This window comes from Brassica napus, chromosome C1, assembly GCF_020379485.1.
Source record: "Brassica napus cultivar Da-Ae chromosome C1, Da-Ae, whole genome shotgun sequence".
In the NCBI taxonomy this organism is placed as follows: Eukaryota; Viridiplantae; Streptophyta; class Magnoliopsida; order Brassicales; family Brassicaceae; genus Brassica; species Brassica napus.
Genome location: NC_063444.1, coordinates 5,751,931 through 5,776,218, shown reverse-complemented (window position 1 = coordinate 5,776,218; position 24,288 = coordinate 5,751,931). Strand labels below are relative to the sequence as shown.

The 24,288-nt window shown below is 30.9% G+C and overlaps 2 protein-coding genes and 1 long non-coding RNA gene across 5 annotated transcripts; 1 reads left to right on the top strand and 2 right to left on the bottom strand.

Annotated features, from left to right (window-relative positions):
* Positions 1 to 1,185: 1,185 nt before the first annotated feature.
* On the bottom strand, positions 1,186 to 3,721 carry LOC125580623. The gene is made up of 2 exons (XR_007318359.1): positions 2,129 to 3,721; positions 1,186 to 1,426 (listed from the first exon to the last, which is right to left on the bottom strand). It is a non-coding gene; the product is annotated as an uncharacterized LOC125580623 (long non-coding RNA).
* A 10,765-nt stretch (positions 3,722 to 14,486) lies between these two features.
* Positions 14,487 to 19,969, top strand: LOC106375454 (NAC domain-containing protein 75-like). Of its 3 annotated transcripts, none has more exons than XM_013815366.3 (6): positions 14,487 to 14,992; positions 15,284 to 15,461; positions 15,864 to 16,519; positions 17,092 to 17,394; positions 18,054 to 18,188; positions 19,366 to 19,969. In XM_013815366.3, the coding sequence occupies exons 1-6, from the start codon at positions 14,867 to 14,869 to the stop codon at positions 19,468 to 19,470; spliced, it is 1,503 nt and encodes a 500-aa protein (XP_013670820.2). In that variant the 5' UTR covers positions 14,487 to 14,866; the 3' UTR covers positions 19,471 to 19,969. The 3 variants fall into 3 exon arrangements, with proteins under 3 accessions (XP_013670820.2, XP_013670821.2, XP_013670819.2); XM_013815367.3 differs by having other exon boundaries at positions 14,488 to 14,992; positions 15,306 to 15,461; XM_013815365.3 differs by having other exon boundaries at positions 14,488 to 14,992; positions 15,281 to 15,461.
* Positions 19,970 to 23,252: 3,283 nt separating this feature from the next.
* Positions 23,253 to 24,158, bottom strand: LOC106375456 (acid phosphatase 1-like). Its single transcript, XM_048743590.1, has 3 exons — positions 24,124 to 24,158; positions 23,830 to 24,039; positions 23,253 to 23,430 (listed from the first exon to the last, which is right to left on the bottom strand). The coding sequence occupies exons 1-3, from the start codon at positions 24,156 to 24,158 to the stop codon at positions 23,253 to 23,255; spliced, it is 423 nt and encodes a 140-aa protein (XP_048599547.1).
* Positions 24,159 to 24,288: the final 130 nt, after the last annotated feature.

The following is a 24,288-nucleotide window of genomic DNA, read 5'->3' as shown; positions in this document are numbered from 1 at the left end:
GTTTACGTTTTACTAGGTGGCCGGTGCCTGTGCGGACATAAACATATTCAAATTATTAACTAAGTAGTACATAGTTTTATAAGTAACAAATTTTATATCATAATACCACCGTCCTTGGGAGAAAGCATCAGGTACAAAAAAATGTTGGTACTCAATATTTTACATGGAAGAGATGGAACAAAGTAACTTCAGTATCAAGAGGTATTTATTGTGTGTACGTATAATTGCAACGTTCCAAAATAATTTGTATGTTTAAGAAGATATTTTATTTTCAAAATCTGGAATAAATAGTGTATAGTTTCAGAGGTAACATATTTTATATTATCACTACATTCCCATTGAAACCCTCTTTTGCCATTTTAGAATGTAATTAAGGACATAAAAAATTCAAAATATGAAAAAAAAAGTTCAAAATATGTAATAAATATGGAATAAATAATGTTAGAAATGGGTTGAGCAGAGAGAAGATACGAATTGCAGTTGGTGATTTTCAAATCAGACTCTGTCAGCTTATCAAAACTATTAACTCGGCGATTAAATATCCAGCTCTCTATGGAGTGACTGCGGATATTGTATCGCATATGCGGATATTTTATCGCATGTGCGGATATTAATATTATGATTAGTTTAATTTTACATGGTTAGTTAATTTTTACATACAATGACATGTATATGCATAATATATATTATATGTATAATAATCACAAAGTTATGATTCATTATTTGTGGTTGAAAACTATAAAACTTCTTAACATTATTTAATTCAAGATATAATGCAATCTACTTTGCTGTTAGTTTTTATTTTTTATTGTAAAATATACAAATTACATTCATTAATTTTTAAACTCTAAACTCTTGGTAAACCTTAAACCCTTGAGTATACTTTAACCCTTTGGCTTTACCGGATAAATCATAAACAATAAACTCAAAACTTTTGGATATACCGTAAACACTAATCTCTCTCTCTCTCTCTCTCTCTCTCTCTCTCTCCCTCTCTCTCCCTCTCCTCTCTCCCCCTCTCTCCCACTCTCTCTCCCCTCTCCTCCTACCTCCTCCCTCCCTCCCTCTCCCTCCCTCTCTCTCTCCGTCCCTCCCTCTCCCTCCCTCTCCCTCCCTCTCTCTCTCCTCCCTCCCTCTCCTCCCTCTCTCTCTCTCCCTCCCTCTCTCTCTCACCTATTAATAGTTAGAAAAATGTCTTTATTATTGATTTACAACATTACAATATCGCGAATTCCACAAAAGTAAAACAAAAAAAATTAATTAATAGAAAATCTAACAAAAGCCACATCTTAACCAATAGAAGAGTATACTATTGATAACACGTTTCAAAACTTAAACAATGTAAATGAGCTTCCGTTCAAACGCATGATTGATTCAATCTCCGCCAAAGATAAACTCTTAATTTGATCTTCTGATAAACTCAAGCCTGAAAGAACATGTAAAAATTAATTTGATCTACTGACGTTTTCTTTTGATAAAAACATGATAAGCTAAGAAGTAGAATATTCTTTAATAAATTCTCAATAAATCTTATACTTATAAGGTAATATTATTTTTGGAATATCTTGTTAATAAAGCTAAATGAGAACATCTCGTGAATAGATTGCACCAGAATTTTGGTTGACAAGTCTCACCATAAATATTAAGTTTTAAATGCATGATTTTAGGAGAGAAAATATCTTGTCAATTAATTTCGTTTCTCTGACATCTAAAATATTTAGTGAGTATTTAATGAATTAAACAGAGAAATGATCTCAAAAAGATGTTATTTGAATCGAGAAAACACAAAAGATAAGTAAAATGCTAGACTTTACTAAAATATTTAGCTTTCACAATAAGCTATGTAATAGAATGTTCTCAAATTAATTTTAAAAATGTATCTACCTATAAGTTAGGATTATTTATGGAATATATTGTTACTAAAATTACATTTTAAATATAAAAAGAGAATATCTCGGGAGTAGTTTACACTAATGATTTAATTAACAAATCTTGTCCTTAAAGTTTAAATATTAAAGCATGAGATTAGGAAATAAGATATTATTTCAGTAGAGAAAATACCATCCTACTATAGATATTTAAAAAATATAATTGATTATCCAATTTTGATGTACAGTAGAAAAAATACCATTCTAAGTGCACATCTTTTGCAGGATCGGAATGGTGAACTCTTAGAGGTCTGAAATATGACCACTTCTCTCAAATCATCTCTGAAAAAATATAAAACAAAATCACAATCAGCAAACCAAAAAACAAATATGTGTATATATAAGCTTATAATTCTAAACAATAATATAAATCTACAAATCAAAAAAAAGAAAAATATTCGCAGCACAAAAAGATGCTATTGAAATGATTTAGCTGAGAGATGTTATCAAATTGAGTAAAATTTTTTTACCAGATTGAGGAACAAAGATGTTATCGAAATGATATATCAAAGAGATGTACAATCAAATCATATATAGCTTCAGTGGAGAAATCGTCATAATAGGGTATCTGCATATAAACCAAAAGAAAAATCAGCTCTCATGACATATAAAAGCTTAATGTTCTAAAATAAGAAGAAAAAAAAGTTCAGAACATTATTAACATTAAAAGTTCAGAATACAAAGTTCAATTATTTCGTTTCTTCTACTGTGAATGTCTTATTTATAGTAAATTGGTAGACGTTTCTCATTGATTTAGCTTGCATGATAAGCTAAGAAGTAGAATATTCTTTAATAAATTCTCACTAAATCTTATATTTATAAGGTAATATTATTTTTGGAATATCTTGTTAATAAAGCTAAAGGAGAACATCTCGTGAATAGATTGCACCAGCATTTTGGTTGACAAGTCTCATCATAAATATTAAGTTTTAAATGCATGATTTTAGGAGAGAAAATATCTTGTCAATTAATTTCGTTTCTCTAACATCTAAAATATTTAGTGAGTATTTAATGAATTAAACAGAGAAATGATCGCAAAAAGATGTTCTTTGAATCGAGAAAACACAAAAGTTAAGTATTAAAGTGATTTCATCTAAAATATTTAGTGAGTATTTAATGAATTAAAAAGAAATTCTAAAAAATCAATCAACAAAATCAAGAGAATTCTTTCCATTTGTAATAAGGAAACTACTTATTACATGTATTAACTAATATTGTTGCGCAAGTAATGTTAATAGAGGGATTAAATTATGTTTTCCTTTTCAATCAATATTCAATGTTACTTTCCTTTTATAGGGGATCGATGAATTAAAATAAATTATTTGATTTGATAAAATGACTTTATATTCTAATATATCTATAGACTACATAAAATAATAAACCAAAATATTTACTTGAATTGATAAAATGACTTTATATACCATACTTTCGACAATTAGTTACCATAAATAGTTATTAATAATATTATGTAAGTCATTTGGAATCCAAAATATTTATTTGAATTAATAAAATGGATTTATATACCATACTTTCGACAATTAGTTACCATAAATAGTTATTAATAACATTATGTAAGTCATTTGGAAAGTGATGTTAATTGGTCATTAAATTATGTTTTCCCTTGCAATTAGTATTCAATGGTACTTTCCTATTATAGTGGGATCGATGAATTAAATGATATATCGAAATTACAAAATAAGGTAAGTATTTAGAGGGCTTTCCTTTTTAGTAGTGTCGATGGAAAAAATAAATCAAAAAGAAATTCTAAAAAAATATTTAACAATAAACAAATAGTCAATATAAAGTAAATTTAATTTTATTAATAATTTATAACATTCTGTAAATTATTTTAAAATTATGATAAATTTATTCTTTAAACAACGATAAATAATTTAAAAATAGTATTAATAAACATGTTTGAATTTTTTAATATTTAAAATAATTATTATATAATTATATTCGAATACAATTCATCAAGTAGAGTATAAAACAATTATAATTATCTTATATAAAATTTCGTTCATTATATTTTATAGTTTATAAATATTAAAAGTAATAAATAAAACATTATTAATCTTTCTATAATTTCGAGAATCAGTTTCCATAAATTGTTATTCTGTAGATTATATGGCAAGTGATGTTAAATGATTTTAGATTTACCTTAAATTTTAGATCAAAATTAAATAAATAAAAATTAAAAATCATCGACCAATCAAATTATAACAATTTTCTTGAAATTTCACCTATGAACGACACGTCACCATAAATCACTAAAGTGACTTCTCTTTTAATATATAGGGGATATCTTCATTTAGCATCCAAAATTGAGATGATTAGAACTTTATGATAAGAAATGGGATAATATGAAGCTCAGATATTTTTAAGTTTATATTTTTAATTCAAAAAGTTATATAAAAATACTTTAAAAAAAATTTATGAAAAAGATGTGATAATAGCCAGACAAAGAGGCAATCATAGGCATCTATATGTTTTACTCAGGACATATCTTTGGCCCCTCCATGATTTCATTCTTTGACTTTCCAATTTTTAAAAATTTCTTTTAATTACCAAAATATATAATTATGATGTGTATATATATAGACACACGATATGTATACATATATGAATTTGTTTTTCTCTTTTTCCTTTGGTGGGTTTTTACCGTTGGGATTGAGATTCTCTTTGTGTATCCATAACTCGTATCTCTTAAATCTTGACAATAACTAGATCTCGACGATGTGCGGGTTTTTTTTCTTTCTAAGCTAAAATATTTTAAATTTATATAACAAAATTTATCAATAATTTAATGTAATTTAGTATTATATTTCTATAATATCTTTTTATGTGACTTTTAGTTATCATTATAAATTTTATATTTTTTTTATGTAACAAGATTTATTTTGAAAACATTATTATGTAATAATACTATTTTACATCATATTTTTCTATGACAAATGTTTTTATGTAGATCCAATTTAATTTAAGTTCAACAATTGTTTTTTGAAATAATTTTAAAAACAACAATTTTTTTTTAAATAAGCTATAATATATTGTACTTCAAAATAATTTTGTAGTAATGATCTTATTTGAGAAATTACTTGAAATACACTAATTTGGGTAAAATAGTTTTATTTTTTAATTAGAAATAGAAATGGATCTTTCTAACAAAATCTTTTTAAAATCTTTGTAAAATGTATTTTAGAAAATTAATCATTTAATTTTTAAATATCATTAAAATATAGATAATAATATTTTTATATATTTTTTAAAAATATATAAATAAAAACTAAAATAAATTTTAATTTCTAGTTATAGTTTATTATAATTAAAATTTAAATTAATTACTTGTTGTAAGTAAATTTTAAAATGATTCTGAATTCTTTTTAAAAGTATTTTGTTAGAATGTTCTTATAAATATTTATTTGTATTTCAAATAAAAAGATGAAGATATTAAATCATGAATGAAGATATTAAATCATGGCTATATGAATAATGTGTATTATAGTTCTCTTGAACTCTAGGTGAAAGAATATGGTTTATAATGTTCCTTTTTAATTAATAGCTACAATTAAATTTAAAGAATATTTCACACGTTAAAATAAAATAAAAGAAGCATATTTTTGGGAAGGAAATCAGGAAAAAAATCTCATTAATAATACGTTTACTTAGTTGTTTAGGAAAATAAAAGACTAAAATGCAACCACAATTAGTGTTATGATATTATTATGCAAATAGAAAATTTCATCAAAGTAATTATCTAATAGAAGGTCCAACTTAAAAAATTACGCATGAAAAAAATTGTGAATTATGTTTTTGTTACGAAAGTCAAAAATAGGAGGAGGAGCCGTAATGTTTGAAATATAAAAAGATGTGGGGCCCGCTGCACTATTTGCACAGTAAATTCTACTTCTATATAAACGATCGATTCGATACAATAAAATTTCAGTTCCTTTTATAACACGTTATCAGCACGATCACTCTGCGATTCGGTAAAATTTATTTGTATCATTTATACCCTGTTATAATGGTCGGTATACCGCCTCTACTATTATTTATATCATGTTATAATGGCCGGAATACCGCCTATATTATTTACTAGTAATTTAATTTATTTATTGGTCGGCCGAGCCGCCTTATATTCTGTTTATTATTTATTGGTCGGCCGAGCCGCCTTATATTTTGTTTATTATTTATTGGTCGGCCGAGCCGCCTTATATTCTGTTTATTATTAATTGGTCGGCCGAGCCGCTGTATAATTTATTTATTACTCTGCATTGATCGGCTGAGCCGTCGCATGATTTGTTGTCATAACATAAATATTTCATTGCCATAATTTTTACTTTTATGAAATTTTATAGATTTGATTGACCGTTTAATACGACATTTTCAGACTGATTTTTAGTGCACTCGATTTAACCCCAACGGTCACAAAGAAATTTTTTCAAAATTTCCCCTTTCTCCAACGGTCATGAACAGTAATTTTCATCTATAAATACAACTCATTTTCACTCCATTTCTCATCCAAAACATTTCATCTTCTCTCAAATATTCAAATCGCTCTCCTCCGATTTTTCATTTCAAGAAAGATGATTCGCGCACTTTTGTTTTTATGTGCCATTTTTATTTGTGTTTCTATTTATGGTTTATTCGTTGGAGAATTTACTCCGAGTGAATTTAAGATGAATATCGGTTTAATTTTCTTTACATCGCTTCTCCTTGTAATTGCTTGCATGATTAATGTAAACGGTTCCTTTTAATATTAATAATATTCTAATAATTTTTATTTATGTGCTTTAGAAATACAAATGGCAAAAATCGAGAAACTTCAGTTTCCGGCATTGGAAGTAACTGGGACAAACTACACGGCATGGGTTACAAACATGGAGCTTCATCTAGATTCCGAGGAAATACTCGGAACAATAAAAGACGGCAATATATCAACCTCTCATGAAAAGGCTAAGGCCGTGATATTTCTGAGAAGGCATCTAGATGAAAATCTTACGCATGATTATGCGAGAACCAAAGATCCCTTAGATCTTTGGAAAGCTCTGAAGGAGAGGTTTGATAACCAAAAGAAAATTACTCTCCCCCATGCACTCGATGAGTGGAAAAATCTACGATTTCAAGATTTTGAAAAAGTGGAAACGTACAATTCCGCTATATTGAGAATAGCGGCGCAATTAGATTATTGCGGTAAGCCTGTCTCGGAAGCAGAAATGCTCGAGAAAACTTACCAAACGTTCCACAAAAATCATTATGTTCTACAAGAACAATATAGAAATTGTGGGTATACGAGGTTCTCTGAACTCGCTGTGGCGCTTATAATAGCGGAGAGAAATAATGAACTCCTCATTAAAAACCACAATGCCCGACCCACGGGAACCAAAGCATTTCCTGAGGTAAATGCAACGGATATAAAAAATCCGGAAAAAGGAAATTATTCCTATCGTGGGCGTGGTCGTGGCCGTGGTCACAATCGTGGTTTTGGTCGTGGTCGTGGTTATCGATTTAACCGCAACCATGAAAGGAGTAACAACCCAAGAGGAAGGGGATCCAACACATGGAATCGATCTGATCGGGTAAAAGGAAAAGAAACCCAAAAAACCCTACTCATAAAAATGAGAACGTCTGTTACAGATGTGGATCGAAGGGACACTGGTCTCAAGTATGTCGAACTCCTCGGCATCTATGCCAATTGTACCAAGAATCTATTAAAGGCAAGGCAAAGGAAGTAAATCTCAATGAACACCTTGTGGGTACAACATCGACATACCTCGAATCCTCTGACTTTATGGGAGATTTCGACGAGGCCACTCATCAAAATAATTGAAGTGCTTGTACTGATCAAGCTTAATAATGCCTAGTGATGCCATAAAATATTATGTATTTCACTTTCAAAATAATGTTGTATTTCAAAATATCTAATGTATAATTATTGTGTACTTGTTATTGATGCATAATATGTTTACTTATGAAAGTTTATTTTCTTTATTGATATTAACTGTGTGTTACAGAAATGGATAAGAAAGCAAATGGAACAACAACTAAACAAATTGGTAGAGAAGTTTGCATACCAGATAGTGGCACAACGCACACTATACTGAAGGATAAGAGATATTTCTCTACTTTAAAGTCAGTAAAAATGACTATAAACACAATATCAGGTCCTACAGACCTGATCGAAGGAATTGGCAAGGCGAACTTTATGTTGCCTAATGGAACAAAGTTTTCCATAGATAATGCCTTATATTCTCCAAATTCTAAGAGAAATTTGTTGAGTTTCAAAGATATATACCGTCAAGGGTATAACACTCAGTCTGCAACTGAGAATGGAAAGAAGTATTTGTATATAACTTCTGAAAAATCAGGCAAAGGCCTTGTACTGGAAAAATTTCCAGAACTTCCTTCTGGATTGCATCACACTTATATTGATGCTATAGAATCACATCTTGTGATAAAAAGAAATCCAGAAGATGTTACATTATGGCATGATCGCCTTGGTCATCCAGGCACTACAATGATGCGAAAAATCATTGAAAGCTCACATGGTCATTCAATAAAAACCCAAGATATATACCAAAGTAATAAAATGACATGTGATGCGTGTGCTCTTGGGAAATTAATCATAAGACCATCACCAACCAAAGTTGACAAAGAATCACCAAAGTTTTTGGAAAGAATCCAAGGTGATATTTGTGGACCAATACATCCACCGTGTGGACCATTCTACTACTTTATGGTATTAATCGATGCATCGAGTAGATGGTCACATGTTTGTTTGTTATCATCTCGAAATATGGCATTTGCGAGATTTCTAACTCAGATAATCAAATTAAGAGCACAGTTCTCAGATTATCCAATTAAAAGAGTTAGATTAGATAACGCTGGTGAATTCACATCCCAAGCTTTTAATGATTATTGTATGGTATCAGGGATTGAAGTAGAGCATTCTGTTGCTCATGTTCATACACAAAATGGTTTGGCAGAATCATTAATTAAACGGCTGCAACTAATTGCAAGGCCATTGATCATGAGATCAAAACTCCCAACCTCTGTATGGGGACATGCTATTTTGCATGCAGAAGCACTAATTCGGATAAGACCAAGTGCATACCATAGATATTCCCCATTACAGTTAGCATTTGGAAAAGAACCAAATATCTCTCATCTAAAAATCTTTGGTTGTGCGGTTTATATTCCAATAGCACCACCACAACGTTTGGGAATATATATTGGCTATGATTCTCCATCAATAATAAGATACCTAGAACCACAAACTGGTGATGTGTTTACGGCACGATTTGCCGATTGTCATTTCAATGAGAAAGAATTCCCAACTCTAGGGGGAGACAATAAACAAGTAGGAAAAGAGATCAAATGGAGTGTACCATCGTTATTACACCTTGATCCTCCTACGAAACAGTCAGAACTAGAAGTTCGACGTATCATGCATTTACAAAATATAGCAAATCAGCTACCTGATGCATTTGCTGATACCAAAATGGTAACTAAATCACATATACCCGCTGCAAATACTCCTGCTCGTATTGAAATACCACAAAATGGTGGAACGGCAGTTGATACACGTGAATCAGGAACACGTTTAAAGCGCGGTAGACCTATTGGTTCAAAGGATAAACTTCCTAGAAAACGTAAGGAATGTGAAAAGCATGATACTCCCAAAATAACAGAAAATATTTTGGACGAAGAAAATTGTGAATCTAATGACAATATAAAGCATCTTGAATCTGAAGGAAATCATGAGATTTCTATCAATTACATCCATAATGGAAAGATATGGAAACGAAATGAGATGGATGATATTGATGACGTTTTCTCATACCTTTTAGCAAAGGAAATAAATGAAGAAAACGAAGATCCAGAACCAAAGTCTGTATATGAATGTCAAAAGAGACATGACTGGATAAAATGGAAAGATGCAATTCAAGTCGAATTAGATTCGCTTAACAAACGAAATGTATTCGGACCTATTGTGCTCACACCCAAAGATGTAAAACCAGTTGGGTACAAATGGGTGTTTGTCCGAAAAAGAAATGAGAAAAACGAGATTACAAGATACAAAGCTCGTCTCGTAGCCCAAGGTTTCTCTCAAAGGCCAGGAATTGATTATGAGGAAACTTATTCTCCTGTCATGGACGCAATCACATTTAGATTCCTGATGAGCCTAGCGGCCAATGAAAATTTAGAAATGCGTCTCATGGATGTCGTTACGGCATATTTATATGGATCATTAGATACTGATATCTATATGAGAATCCCAGATGGATTTAAAATGCCAGAAACGTTAAGTTCCAAACCTAAAGAGTTATGTGCAATAAAATTGCAAAGATCATTATATGGGTTAAAACAATCTGGACGAATGTGGTATAATCGTCTCAGCGAACACTTAACAAAAGAAGGATACACGAATGATCCTATATGCCCTTGTGTTTTCATAAAGAAAACAACATCCGGATTTGTGATAATCGCGGTGTACGTTGATGATCTTAATATTATTGGAACTCAAAACGAAATCCAAAAGGCATCAAACTATCTGAAAGGAGAATTTGAGATGAAAGATCTCGGCCAGACAAAATATTGTCTAGGATTACAAATTGAGCATTCTCGAAAGGGTATATTTGTACACCAGTCTACATATACCAAACGAGTATTGAAACGCTTTAACATGGATAAAGCAACTCCTCTTAGCACCCCGATGGTCGTTAGATCACTTAATGTTGAAAATGATCCGTTTCGACCATCTGAGGAAAATGAAGAAATACTTGGTCCTGAAACTCCATACTTAAGTGCAATTGGAGCTCTTATGTATCTTGCAAATTGTACTCGACCTGACATATCTTTTGCCGTTAATCTTTTAGCGAGATTCAGTTCGTCTCCTACGCGAAGACATTGGAATGGAATTAAACATGTCTTTCGTTACCTTCAAGGAACAACTGATTTAGGCTTGTTTTATCCTAAAAGTTCAAAAGGTCAAATGATTGGTTTTGCAGATGCAGGTTATTTGTCAGATCCACACAAAGCTCGATCCCAGACAGGATATGTTTTTACAATTGGAGGCACCGCCATATCTTGGCGTTCTCAGAAGCAGACACTTGTTGCTACTTCTTCAAATCACGCTGAGATCATTGCACTCCATGAAGCAAGTAGAGAATGTGTATGGCTAAGATCAATAAGCCGACACATCTGTTCAAGCAGTGGGATTGACGAAAATACGGAGCCAACTATTCTATATGAAGATAACGCGGCATGTGTTGCTCAAACGAAGGAAGGATATATCAAAAGCGATAGAACCAAACATATACCTCCGAAGTTCTTCTCATATACTCAAGAGCTCGAGAAGAATAAGAGATTGAAGTAAGATATGTTCGATCATGCGACAATGCAGCCGACCTCTTCACAAAATCACTCCCTACCTCGGTATTCAGAAAACACATCCATAACATTGGAATGCGTCATCAGAAGGATCTATGACTGCTTATTCGAGGGGGAGCTTACGTAGTTGTACTCTTTTTACCTTACTATGGTTTTTCCCATTGGGTTTTCCTGGAAAGGTTTTTAACGAGGCAACAAAGACGTTAAGCGAGAGCGGATAGTGACACCGGCCCCCAAGGGGGAATGTTACGAAAGTCAAAAATAGGAGGAGGAGCCGTAATGTTTGAAATATAAAAAGATGTGGGGCCCGCTGCACTATTTGCACAGTAAATTCTACTTCTGTATAAACGATCGATTCGATCGTTTATAAATCATCATTCACTCTTCTCTTCTCTCTCTAATACACTCTTTCTATCAGTGTTATAAATTTTACGGGTATAAATTTTGCTCTTATTTAAATTCCCGCGATACAATAAAATTCCAGTTTCTTTTATAACAGTTTTAATATATAAGAAGTTACAAATGCATTTGGTATAGATAACTTGTGCCTGTTTTGTGAAGTGGGTCTGTTTCTGACCTACTCTTGAACTAGGTCCATTAGAGGATTTTGGTAAAGGCATTTTTAGTTTTTAATTCTTTCTTTCTATTGCATTGTCTATTAAAAGAAAAGAAAAACAAAAAAGGATCTTACTATAGACATTGATAATTATATTGTCACACCAGGTCGAGAAATTTCAATACGTTTGGATGGTACCGTCCAACGGCTCTAGAATATTTGGCAATTTGATTTAGATTATTAGAACCATAACAATAGAAATTGGTCGAAGAGAGAGTTCCAAGATTTAAAACTAGTAAACTACAATCCATGAATCCAATTCAGAGATCTCAACTCTTGGACCCATCGTTGTGGAGTGGAGCCTACACTTATCTTTCATTCATATAAAGAGCCGTATGAGGTTCTTACACATACCACTTTCTAGATTAACCTATTTTAGTTAAAACTTTAAATTCAGCGTTACCGGAAATCAAGATATTTAATAGGGTTTTTCTGCAATAGATTTTTCCCCATTTATTCATAAAATTACAATTCCTTGTGTGACAATATAATTTTGCTTCGGGAATAATTCTTTGATATTCTATTTTACGTTTATGATTAAAACATGAAGCTTATTCTTATTCATGAAGTTTAAGAGCATAATTAACCCCGAAACTGTTCACGGTTTCTTAGGCAATTGTCTGAAAAAAAGAAAAAAATTTAAAAACGAACTAATCGCAAGCCGTCACGTGTCATTGAGGTCCGCGAACAGTGGAAAAAACTCTCCACATTCGATCTTTATTTTGTTGTTTCTGCCACCGATTTTAAAAATTTTGCTGGGATCCACGCACTAATTTGTTTCAAGAAACCCCATTAACTACCGCGATAATCATGGTCTAATTGTACGTACACGTTTTTTTTTCAGCCTTGAATTTTATTAATTCGCTTTGTCCCTTCGTTACTTTTGACCGTATATATTGATGAAAAAAACGAAGAAGATTGATTATACGATATAACTTTATAATCATTACAGTCAAGATACTCAAGATCACTGAAAGAAACATATCTCCATCTGGAGTGTTATGAATTTGTATGAACGCGTACAATAAATATGTTTGAAGAAAATTAAATACTTCTTTCATCCAAAACGGAAAAGAACAAAGGAAACTAGCAAGCTTAATAGTTAACAATACTTTCAGGATTATTTCATTAAACATTTTTATGGAAAAAGGAATCTATTAATTGTCTGAATTTGAAAGTTGAAACATATGTAATTCAAAAGAATAATAGGCATGATTTCTTAATTCATGCTAACGTAAACGGATCTCCAAGGTGACCATCTAATAATAATATATATTTTTCAAATTAAAAATATTCGCTTTAAGATATCCTTTTTAACTACAAACACGAATATATAATAAGAAAATTAAGAGATGGTGTGGTCCATATGATGGGTACACTGCTCAAATTGCCTTACTTGTCAAGCAACCTCTTAATTCCTTTCTCTCTGCAGAAATTGAACTTAAAGTAATCGAAAAGGAAACCCAAATTTGAATAACGAAAGTATAATGATCACTTCCCCAGCTCGATGCCCATGTGACCTCTCTTCCTCTTCTCGCATTTTCTTTCTCTTTGATATATAACCCATCTTTTCTTCTTTGTTTGTTTCTTAATATATTTATTAATTTTCTTATGTTCTTAACCTTCGATCAACATATTCAAAAGTAATCAATTAATTACTTAACTAGATGTTTAGATGGTGACTTTAGTGACGTTTATCCTACAAACAAAATGTTATGAAAAGCAGGATGAAGTAATTATAGTTTTTTTTTTGTAACTGAACTATAGTTGTCAATATGGATTTTTAATATGTTATATTATATATAGACCATAAAAAATTAAGATCGTATTTTCTTGTAAAAACCGATGTATAGTTCGTTTATTTAAAATTATAAAATTTACATAAAGAGTACACACAGTGACACATACACTGTCACACACACAAATCCATAATAAATGTATGTACGTGTATCAAATGATACGTTAAGTATACATTGTCCAAATATCATCTAAAATAGACTATGTATAATATTGATATCTTTTCCAACATGAAACATAAATTTTAATCATAGAGATAATATGTATAATATTGATATCTTTTGAAGTCAGTCTATACGCAATATAACACATAAGTTGTATCAAGTTTTCGATGTTTTAAGGTATGCTCTATGTGTACAGTCTATATATATAGACAAGTATACATTGCACATTTAAATGTATATAAGCATAAGTAAATCTAATCTCGAATACAAAAAGGTGTATGAGAACTGTGTAGATATATGTAAACAAACCGCTTTAAAGACTCATAGCGGCTTCTTAAACCGGAAAAGGCAAAAGAAAAGGTGGGTCAGTGAATGGGTTTCAGAGCCACCTTTTCCTTTTTCTCGCTTGCTTCTTCAGTTAAAGTTTGAGATAGACACACATATGTATACATATATATTATTATTATATGGTATACTAATTCCCTAAAAAAGCTCTCGTATGTTTTTATTAATTTTTTTTGATAAAAAAAAAAAAAAAATTAATTTATACCCTTCAAATCCCAACTCTCATACTTTCTCTTCTCCCCCCTCCTTGTCATTTATTAATTCTCTCTCCTCTTCTCTCTCTCTCTCTCTCTCTCTCTCTTGATTTGGAGATCTTATTCTGCTCGACCAAGTTTGTTCCTTTTAGCATAATTTGAGGGTTAATTCCCCATAAATTCTTACTTTGTCTTGTTCTTGTGTCGGTTAGGTTTTCAAGAAAACCCCTCTTTTGTCTTGTCTCCTCAATATCAGTGGTTTATTTCTCAATAATAAAAGAGGGGTTTGTTCAAGTCTTCTGTCTCTAGTCACTCTCTCTATATATAAATACTTCCAACTCTCCGAAATGATCAGAAGCTCTTTGTTATTATCTCTTGACCTACACACAGACAGATAAGAGAAAGTGACCAAAGGAATTAGGGATCGAGATGAACAAGAGTAATCCTGCTGGCGCAGTTACCGGTTCAGATATAATTGACGCAAAGATCGAAGAGCATCAACTTTGTGGATCCAATAAGTGTCCCAGCTGCGGCCACAAGCTCGAGGGCAAACCAGTAAGTCATATTCCTTTTTATTTTATATTTTATTTTAATTAACTTAAATATACATTCTTTCTACCATCCTTTTCTCATTTTAGGTCACTTGTAATTGTTTTTTTTAAGAAAAAAAAAAAAGAATCTAATGAAGAACATCAAGAATGATGCTCTCTGTTTTATTCTTTCGCTTACAGAAATTCAAAATCCAAAATTTAAAGTGTCTATATACGAGTCTTTATATACGCTTATATTCTCTTGTTCTTTTTCTTTATTTTAAATTTTATTTCTCTCTTTTGTTCTTTATAGCAGAATTGGGTTGGTTTACCCGCAGGAGTGAAATTTGACCCAACGGATCAAGAGTTGATAGAACATTTAGAGGCAAAAGTATTAGTTAAAGAAATGAAATCTCACCCTCTAATTGACGAATTCATCCCCACCATTGAAGGCGAAGACGGCATTTGTTACACGCATCCCGAGAAACTTCCCGGTACATAAACATCTTATACATTCCATACATTCCATACATTCCATACATCACATCGATCGTTATATATTTATATGATTCACTATAGTATATGCTTTGTTAAATATTACTAGGTCACACTAAAGTTTAAATACTTTTTTTTTAAGTTGGGTCTCACCAAAGTTTTGAATCTTTTATTAGCTTCGATCACACATACATCTATATACATATTCATATTATTATTTTCATGCATTCCATATTTATAAATCACATACGAATATCTTTCATTATAATATATGATTCTTTGATATGACTAGATATAGAGAATTGGGTCATACCAAAGTTTGAATCTTTTTAATTTGGTTCACTCAAGAAACATATATATAAAATAACAAAAACATTTTGTTTATTTTTTCAATTTGGTAGGAGTGACTAGAGATGGTTTAAGCAGACACTTTTTTCATAGACCCTCAAAGGCTTATACGACGGGAACAAGAAAGCGAAGAAAGATTCAAACGGAATGTGACAATAGTATGCATGGAAGTAGTAGTTCCGGGGAGACGAGGTGGCATAAGACCGGCAAGACAAGACCGGTTATGGTAAACGGTAAGCAAAAAGGTTGTAAAAAGATTTTGGTTTTGTATACCAATTTTGGTAAGAATCGAAAACCGGAGAAAACCAATTGGGTAATGCATCAATATCACTTGGGGACACATGAGGAAGAGAGAGAAGGAGAGCTTGTTGTGTCTAAGATCTTTTATCAGACTCAGCCTAGGCAATGCAATTGGTCGTCATCTACGTCAAGTCTGAACGCTATAGGTGGTGGAGGCGGTGAAGCGAATAGTGGTGGAGGCGGCGGAGAGTATAAGATGAGGAGAGGTAGTGGCACTACCAGTGGTGGGAGTTGTTCCTCGTCTAGAGAGATTATGAATGTTAATCCTACAAATCGATCTGATGAAGTAGGTGGTGTTGGTGGTGGCGCTATGGCTGTAGCGGCTGCTGCTGCGGCGGTTGTGGCTGGTCTCCCGAGTTATGCAATGGATCAACTAAGCTTTGTTCCTTTTATGAAGAGTTTCGATGAGGTATGCGCCGATTTTTTTTTATATATTTCCATTTAAAAATTGGTTTTGAGATAAAATAAGTATCAAATTGGATAAATTCAACAGAAACTCAATCTAATATAACAAAAACAAGATTCTAACGTATATATAAAGAAAATCATCTATATATATACTAACCCTAAGAATACTTTTGTTCCCACATTCACTTTTTTCTTCTTAATCTCAATCTAATGCGAGTGCGATATATTATATATACTAATGGAAACTGAATTCAAAATCAAATAATTATTTGCAAGTAAACAGTTCTCCTTTTTGGGGCATTATTTCTTATTATTTATTAATATCATGTATTTACAAGAGGATTTACCCGAAGTGATAATAATGAATGGGTAGTGATAATCAATTTTGAACTAACAGTATGAGTGTATGACCTAAAGTTTCACAGACGTGGTAAAATCAGAAAACAATGTCTAAACCGCAACGGTCCAAACAAATAGTGAAATAATAAAACAATTGGAACAACAAATATTGTATATTGCTATATATATTAATATATATACAATTTTTGTCAATTAATTTTTAATAATTTTCAGGTGGCGATGAGGGAAACTCTTCACACCGGGCAAGCTACATGTGATGATGTTATGGCAGAACAACTTCGTCATCGTCATCAAGCATCACCATCATCAACATCATCACATCATGTGGCTCATCACCATCATCAGCATCACCATCAGCAACAACAACGGTATCATGCATTCAACATAAGCCAGCCTACACACCCAATATCAACCATCATTTCTCCATCTACATCGCTTCACCATGCCCCCGTTAATACCCTTGACGATAATCCTTATCATGTTCGTAGAATTTTGCTCCCTAATGAAAATTACCAGGTAAGATAACTATTATTTTCTCTGTTCTTATTTACACATTTTAGTAACATTTTTCAGAAAAATATACATTATTTAATTAGTTGCGTTCACATCCCCTCACCCCAGCTCATTTTAATTAATTAGGTGAAAGTTACAGTTTCATGAATATGACCAAGTTAGCTGGAATATCACTATAGTTCGATAATCAAACTGATTTAGGAGTCATGCACCTATCATTTGTATATATAAGGGTCTCAACGTACAATTTAAATATGTGTATGTGAATGCGTATTTTACTACGCTATACAAACTTTGGTTCTTGCACATGTTAGGTTTTGAAGATATTTGCATGCATATGACTTTACAATGATGGGACTACATAAGCATGCAAACTGGGTCATACCAGAATAGATTGTGAAAAATAAAGGGCATAGAAGATAATTGGTCAAGAAAAAAACAATTAAAATTGAATATAAGTATGCCTGATTTAGTCTAACTATCTATTATCCAAAGGCCAACCAAAAGTTAAGTCACTTTTTAGTGTCAGCCAAACTAAAAACAAGTAGAAAACCAATGTGGTCTTAAGAGACAAGATGATTAATTTTAATGTTTAAAGACAGTTTTCTTAAAAATTAAATAATAGTTTTCTGAAATGACTTTTGCCTTTTTGACTGAACAAGGCACACCAACAACAACAAGACCAAGAAAGAGACGAGCAACACAATGATGGGAAGATGGGAGGAAGGTCAGCTTCTGGATTGGAAGAACTCATAATGGGCTGCTCTTCTTCGAACACTCATCATGATGTAAAAGATGTAAGTTATTAATCCTTTTTGACACTTAATTTCATGGGAAGCCCCTCTTTTTACCATCATGAGTTTAATGCAAAAATACATATATATATATATATATTACTGTATTATATGTGATTTTTATCACCTTATTATAGAATGTCATGCATCGAGTAAAATGTTGTAGTCATCATACAAGTGAAGCACATACTGGAATCAAATGTGGTTTTGTTTTAACTGAGAGTAGTCTCGGATTCTCGATTTAAATGCACGCTCTGTAAAGTTGAAAAACAAATACTTTTAAAAATAAGAACTGTTTATGATCATTGATTGGTCGAAGATAACTATGCATGTTACATTTGAATAAAAAAAGAGAATATTTTTTAAATTTCTTTTCCTTTATTTTTTTCTTTTTCAGTTTTGCATGGGAAGCACTTGAAACTACATATATTCTTTTCTTTTTTAGTTTGATTCTTTACTTAATTGGAAAGAGTTAAAACATAATTAAGTAAACAAAACCTGAAAAGAAAAAGAAAGAGAGATGTTTGTGCTTTTGATATAGTTTGCTTTATCTATAGATTACCCTTCTAAAGAAGAACAATATATATTTTCAAATTCTTTGCTTATTCTCCCCTTTAAACATTAGTATAGAGCTAATTAAAGAAGGCAATGTTGGAGCATTTATACATTTGTGAATTATATGTATACAGAACGTGTGTATATGTAAATATTATTATGTCTTTTTCATGCGTGGTACCTCGCGAGACAAGTTCGGTAATAGACATAAGTGGCTTTCATTGTGTTCTCGTGGGAGACAGCATGTCTGCATTCCTTTTTTTAATCACTCTCAAATCGAGTGGAATATCCTTATTTATATATATGTAAAAATATTTCAAAAATATAATATATATTGTAATTCAATGTAAAATAAGTAGCCCTAATGTATGCCTAGTTGTGGAATGCAAAGAGGATTATACTTGGTAGATTTGTTCGATATTCCTGGGTCTCATCCCGGTTTATGTCAGCCTGGATTAGAATTAACATTAAAGTGAGTACTGAGTTCAGGTTCTTTGTGGGCGGTCAAATTAGGCCAGTTTGTTTCTAATTGTAGCGAATGAGATGTACATAGTTTATACATGTATTCTCGCCCTATTACAAACGTATACAGTTTCATATTAAGAAATAATATTGATTGGTGCAGGGATCATCATCAATGGGGAACCAACAAGAAGCAGAATGGTTGAAGTACTCAACAACATTTTGGCCACCCCCTGACTCTTCTGATAATCAAGATCATCATGGGTAATTGTGCCATTTTCCAGTCTGATGATCATGACCCTCATCACAAAGTGTTGTTGCCACTAATACCTATCATGGTGGTTATCTTCATCGTCGTCATCATCATAACATCATAGAAAATGGTAAATCCATCGATCTTGCACCAAAGAAGTTATATATGCATGAATTTGACATGGTGAAGGGTATTAAGCTGTGCCAAAAAAAATCAAGTGTTTTGGTAAAACAAAATTAAAGAAGGGAAGGGAAAAAAAGAAGTATAATCTGTTTTTGGAAATAGAAGAAGAAGAAAAAGCAAGGAAATCTGCATCAAAATCATCAATAGTGCTATATAGAAACATTTTCTATATCTTCGTCTGTTTTTTCTTTCTTTAGAATGAACTGTATATTCCGTTTTTTTTGTTTGATATATACTACGATAAGATCTGTATCTTGCGCATGATAAATTTATATGAAAATTATTTTAAAAATATAGTATGGAAGAATAAAATTTATATTCTTGATCGAAATAATATTTTTGGCCCTTAAACAAATTTTTTAATTTTTTTTGTTAATTACATAATTTGTTTACTAATGAACTGATCTCATTTTTAAAAATATTTTAGGTCAAAAAATCACTTATCGCATAAAAACCTAACGTTTAGGCCAAAAAATCTCAGGCATACTATTTGGTTACAATGAAACTATGTCAATTCGGTTTTATATCATGATTTAGAAATTTAAAAGTTAATTATGGTTATGAAAAGTTTACGTTCACTGCCAATCTTGTCTATCTTCAATATTTTTCTCATTTTTTGTTGTTTTTTTCATTTTGGTTATTGTTCGATATAAATATTGATTTTTGAGTTTATTCTCATTTCGTTATTTTGTTTTGGCCTGAGATTTAGAAAATGTTTAAGATTTAAAATTATTAAAGATATACATACTTGGTTAAGATCCGCGACTTATGCAGGATAAATATTTATATTTATTACTTATTTTATATTTTTTTGAATATTATAAAATAATAAAATAATAATTATATATTAAATAACTAAGAAATCAGTTACTATTATGTAATAAATTGGTGTGCGCATATAAATTAAATGACCGCTCTTGTTTATTCGCAATCATTTTAGGGTAAATAAATCAAAAGAATCATTATTATCTATCTTATATGATATATAATTAAATTTAAATGATATTAACATAGATATATAATATACATTAAATATGGATATTTATTAAATGAGGTTTCTACTCATATAATTTTATAATTATTTGCATATTTGTGTAACAAAATTTTACACCAATGATTTTTTTAATGTGGAATGTTTAGTGGTTTCAATAATTTATAATCATTTTAAAAAATGAAGATTTCAAAATTAAAATACTAACTTTTCAATATATGTTCAATGCAGATATCAAAATATAAGTATGTATTTTCATATGATGTATAGTTTAATTTAAACGATATGAAATATATATATATATATATATAAACATAAACCCCTATTAAAAAAAATTATTTATTCATATGATTTTATAATCATTGTATTTTATCATAGAAAAAAATTAAACCTTTATCACAAAAGTTTATATGAAACTTTTAACAGTTTTTGTAATTTCTACTCGTTTTGAAAAATTCAAAATATAACATATACAAAAAAAAAATCTAAATTTTTACTATATGATCAATGCAATTGTGAAATTTATTTTAACAATAAATAACTAAGCAAAAATGATAGAAAGTATACAGATTGTTAGCAAATATTTATTATTTAAAATTATTAATTGTCATATATATCTTAATCACATTAGGTAATTCCGTAGGTTTTATTTAAGGAATGAATATATAATAATTTTAATTTGATAAATGAATGGTTCATAATGGACATACTATATGATATAATATTCCCTACCAATTTAATTTTGGACTAACAAAATTCTCAATTGATTCTCAAGCCGCCGCGTAAGCAAAATTAGCATTCCAATTACGTGACAACTCAGCAGAACACTTTTTTGATTAGTACAAACTACAGGTTATAAATTTTTAAATGTTTATCAATTAATATATAGGAGATGCTGGTAAATAATATTCTCCCTGTTTCAGAAAGATCCATATTCTAGCAAGAAAAAAATTGTTTCAAAAAGATACATTTTTTTTACTTTTTTGATGTATTATCTAATGAAAAATTGTAAATTTTGAAAAAGTTAATGGTGTTTATTGGATTTCTATTGGCTAAAAATTATGAAAAATTGTTATTCACAAAAGAGAATCCATTTACAATCAAATTTTAATATGTTTTTTTTAATATATGTGAAAAATCTAAAATATGTATCTTTTTGTACCCGAGGGAGTATTGATTACTTGTTACAAATTTCCCTATATACTTCTTATGACTTATTTACTTTTTAACATTAAAAAATTAGCGTCCAAAAGAGATAGTACAACTTATCCTACCCATTAGAAAAAAAAATCAAAAAAAGTTTAACTGACCCACTGAAAACACGAGAAAAGAATAACGGGTGAATTTTTAACCAATAGAATTGTGTTATTTCATATTCGATATCTTTTAAAAAAGTAAACAAAATATTGTCAAATTATATTATCTTTTTAAAATTAAAAGATAAAAAGAAATAAATAAAAAATAGTAGTAATTACAAAAAAAAATATTTTTAACGTCGTCAGCAAAACATTAAATCCTAAATTCTAATCTCTAAACCCTAAATCCTAAACCCTAAACCCTTGGGTAAACTCTAAACTCTAGGATAAATCTTAAACTCTAAATCAAAATCACTAAACACTAAAACACTCAAGGGTGTAGGGTTTATGATTTAGGGTTTAGAGTTTTAGGGTTAAGTTTTTTTATTTAGAGTTTAGGGTTTATCCAAGGGTTTAGGATTTACCCAAGGGTTTAGAGTTTACCCAAGGGTTTAGGTTTACCCAAGGATTTAGGGTTTAGGGATTAGGATTTAGGATTTAGGATTTAGGGTTTAGGGTTTTGCTGACGACGTTAAAAAGATTTTTTTTAAATCTTTTTTCTGTAACTGCTATTTTTTTTAAAAAAAACATAATATAACTTGATAATATTTTGTTTTCTTTTTTAAAAGATATCGAATTTGAAATAATGAAATCATAAGAATAACTCAAAGAAAAATATATACAACCTAAGTACATTTTTAATGAATTTACCGGATATAAAGGGAAGGTGTCCTTATTGTACGACAAATGGCTTAATTATGAAGTTTCATTTGGCCTAGAGGAAGCTATCGTGAAGATCGTCGAATTTCGTTCCCTTTTTTTTTTGCCAAAAGGAGCTTGATCGAGGATGGTGGTGTCTGGCGGTCGAGGTTGCAACCATTGTTGAAGGGTCCAAGATGCAGCATCAGATAAACCTGAAGGAGGATTTGGAAGAAAAAATTTATGTTAATATTGGTGAAACTGTTGTTGAAAAGTCGGAAAATAAAGAAAACGTGTCCGTGGTTTTCAATTCTCGTGAAGCAAAGAACACAAATTAAAGAACATTTTTGAAGAACACAAGTTAAAGAACATTCATGTCCCATTTCTTGAGTCTGTCTCTATTCTGTAAACATGCAAGCATATACGTTAAATTCAATCTGTAATCAATTATGTTGAAGAGAATCTTGCTAATTTTCATTTTTGTAAGCAGAAGAGTTTTGTAATGCTATGGTGTCACTGTAACTAAACCAATAATTCGTGAAATTTCACCAGTGAGTTTTAACGACCATAAAATCATATTATTCATACACAATTAAATTATAAAAATCTCATGCGACGACATCAGACGATCAAGCAATATAGTATAATGGATTTGGAACTTTGAAAGAACGATCAGCCACGGCAAAACCTTGCAGGTCACTCCATTGATCGCCAGTATTTCCATGGAGTTTGAAGCCTTTCTTAACCATTCTTGATCGCTGCTCTGATTTGTACTGTGTAGCTGCTTTCCCTTGATCTTCTTGACCCCTACATTAATCACATTAACCAAGAAAGCACCTTAGTTGTTTTCCTCATGTAACCGGTTCATAAGTCTAGTCTACGTGGAAAATAATTATATCACTTAAAACGGCCAGTAGTTGTTTACAGTAAACTTTACTCTTCCTAACATATATAACTTGAAATCACCAACTGGAAATCACTAACCTAAATTCTTTTTTTTTTAGATGTTGTCATGTTGATAGTAACATGTATATCACATATATGACATATTTTCAACCAAAGTTCAAATCAAGAGTCCAAGAACAATCAACCCGTAGATATCGGTTTCACAATGATAGTGGTTTAAGATTCAAAACTGACCGTAGTAGTCAAGTCCAGAAGTTCCAAACAAAAAATAAGATCAATATTTAGGTATAGCTTAATTACCTCAAAAGGAGCTGAACCCAACCGGAATAACCGGCGTCCTTGAGAATTTTCTCGGTGATACTCCTCTGGGCCTCGTCTCGGCCCGTTAGCAGAATGATAGCGAAACCAAGTTTCTTCAGATCTTTATACAGTTTCAAGCTCGCATCATAACCTGGGGTTGTACCTTGTACCACCCACTCACTAAACTCTTTCGAGTTGAACGGCTCAGCCCTAAATCCACCAGAAACAAATCAATCCGTGTGGTAGGAAAAAACAAAACAATTAAAATAGCACATAAATCTTAAACCCTAGAACCAGATCTGACTACACAAATCTATCGGTTTGATCATGGTCAACAAAGCTCGTCAGATAATCATCATAACCATTGTTATAAACAACTTGGCTTTATGCCCCACAATTTTTAAAGTTAATGATTTTTAACAATGTGGAAGCTTACGATTTGTAATAATTTTATACTCT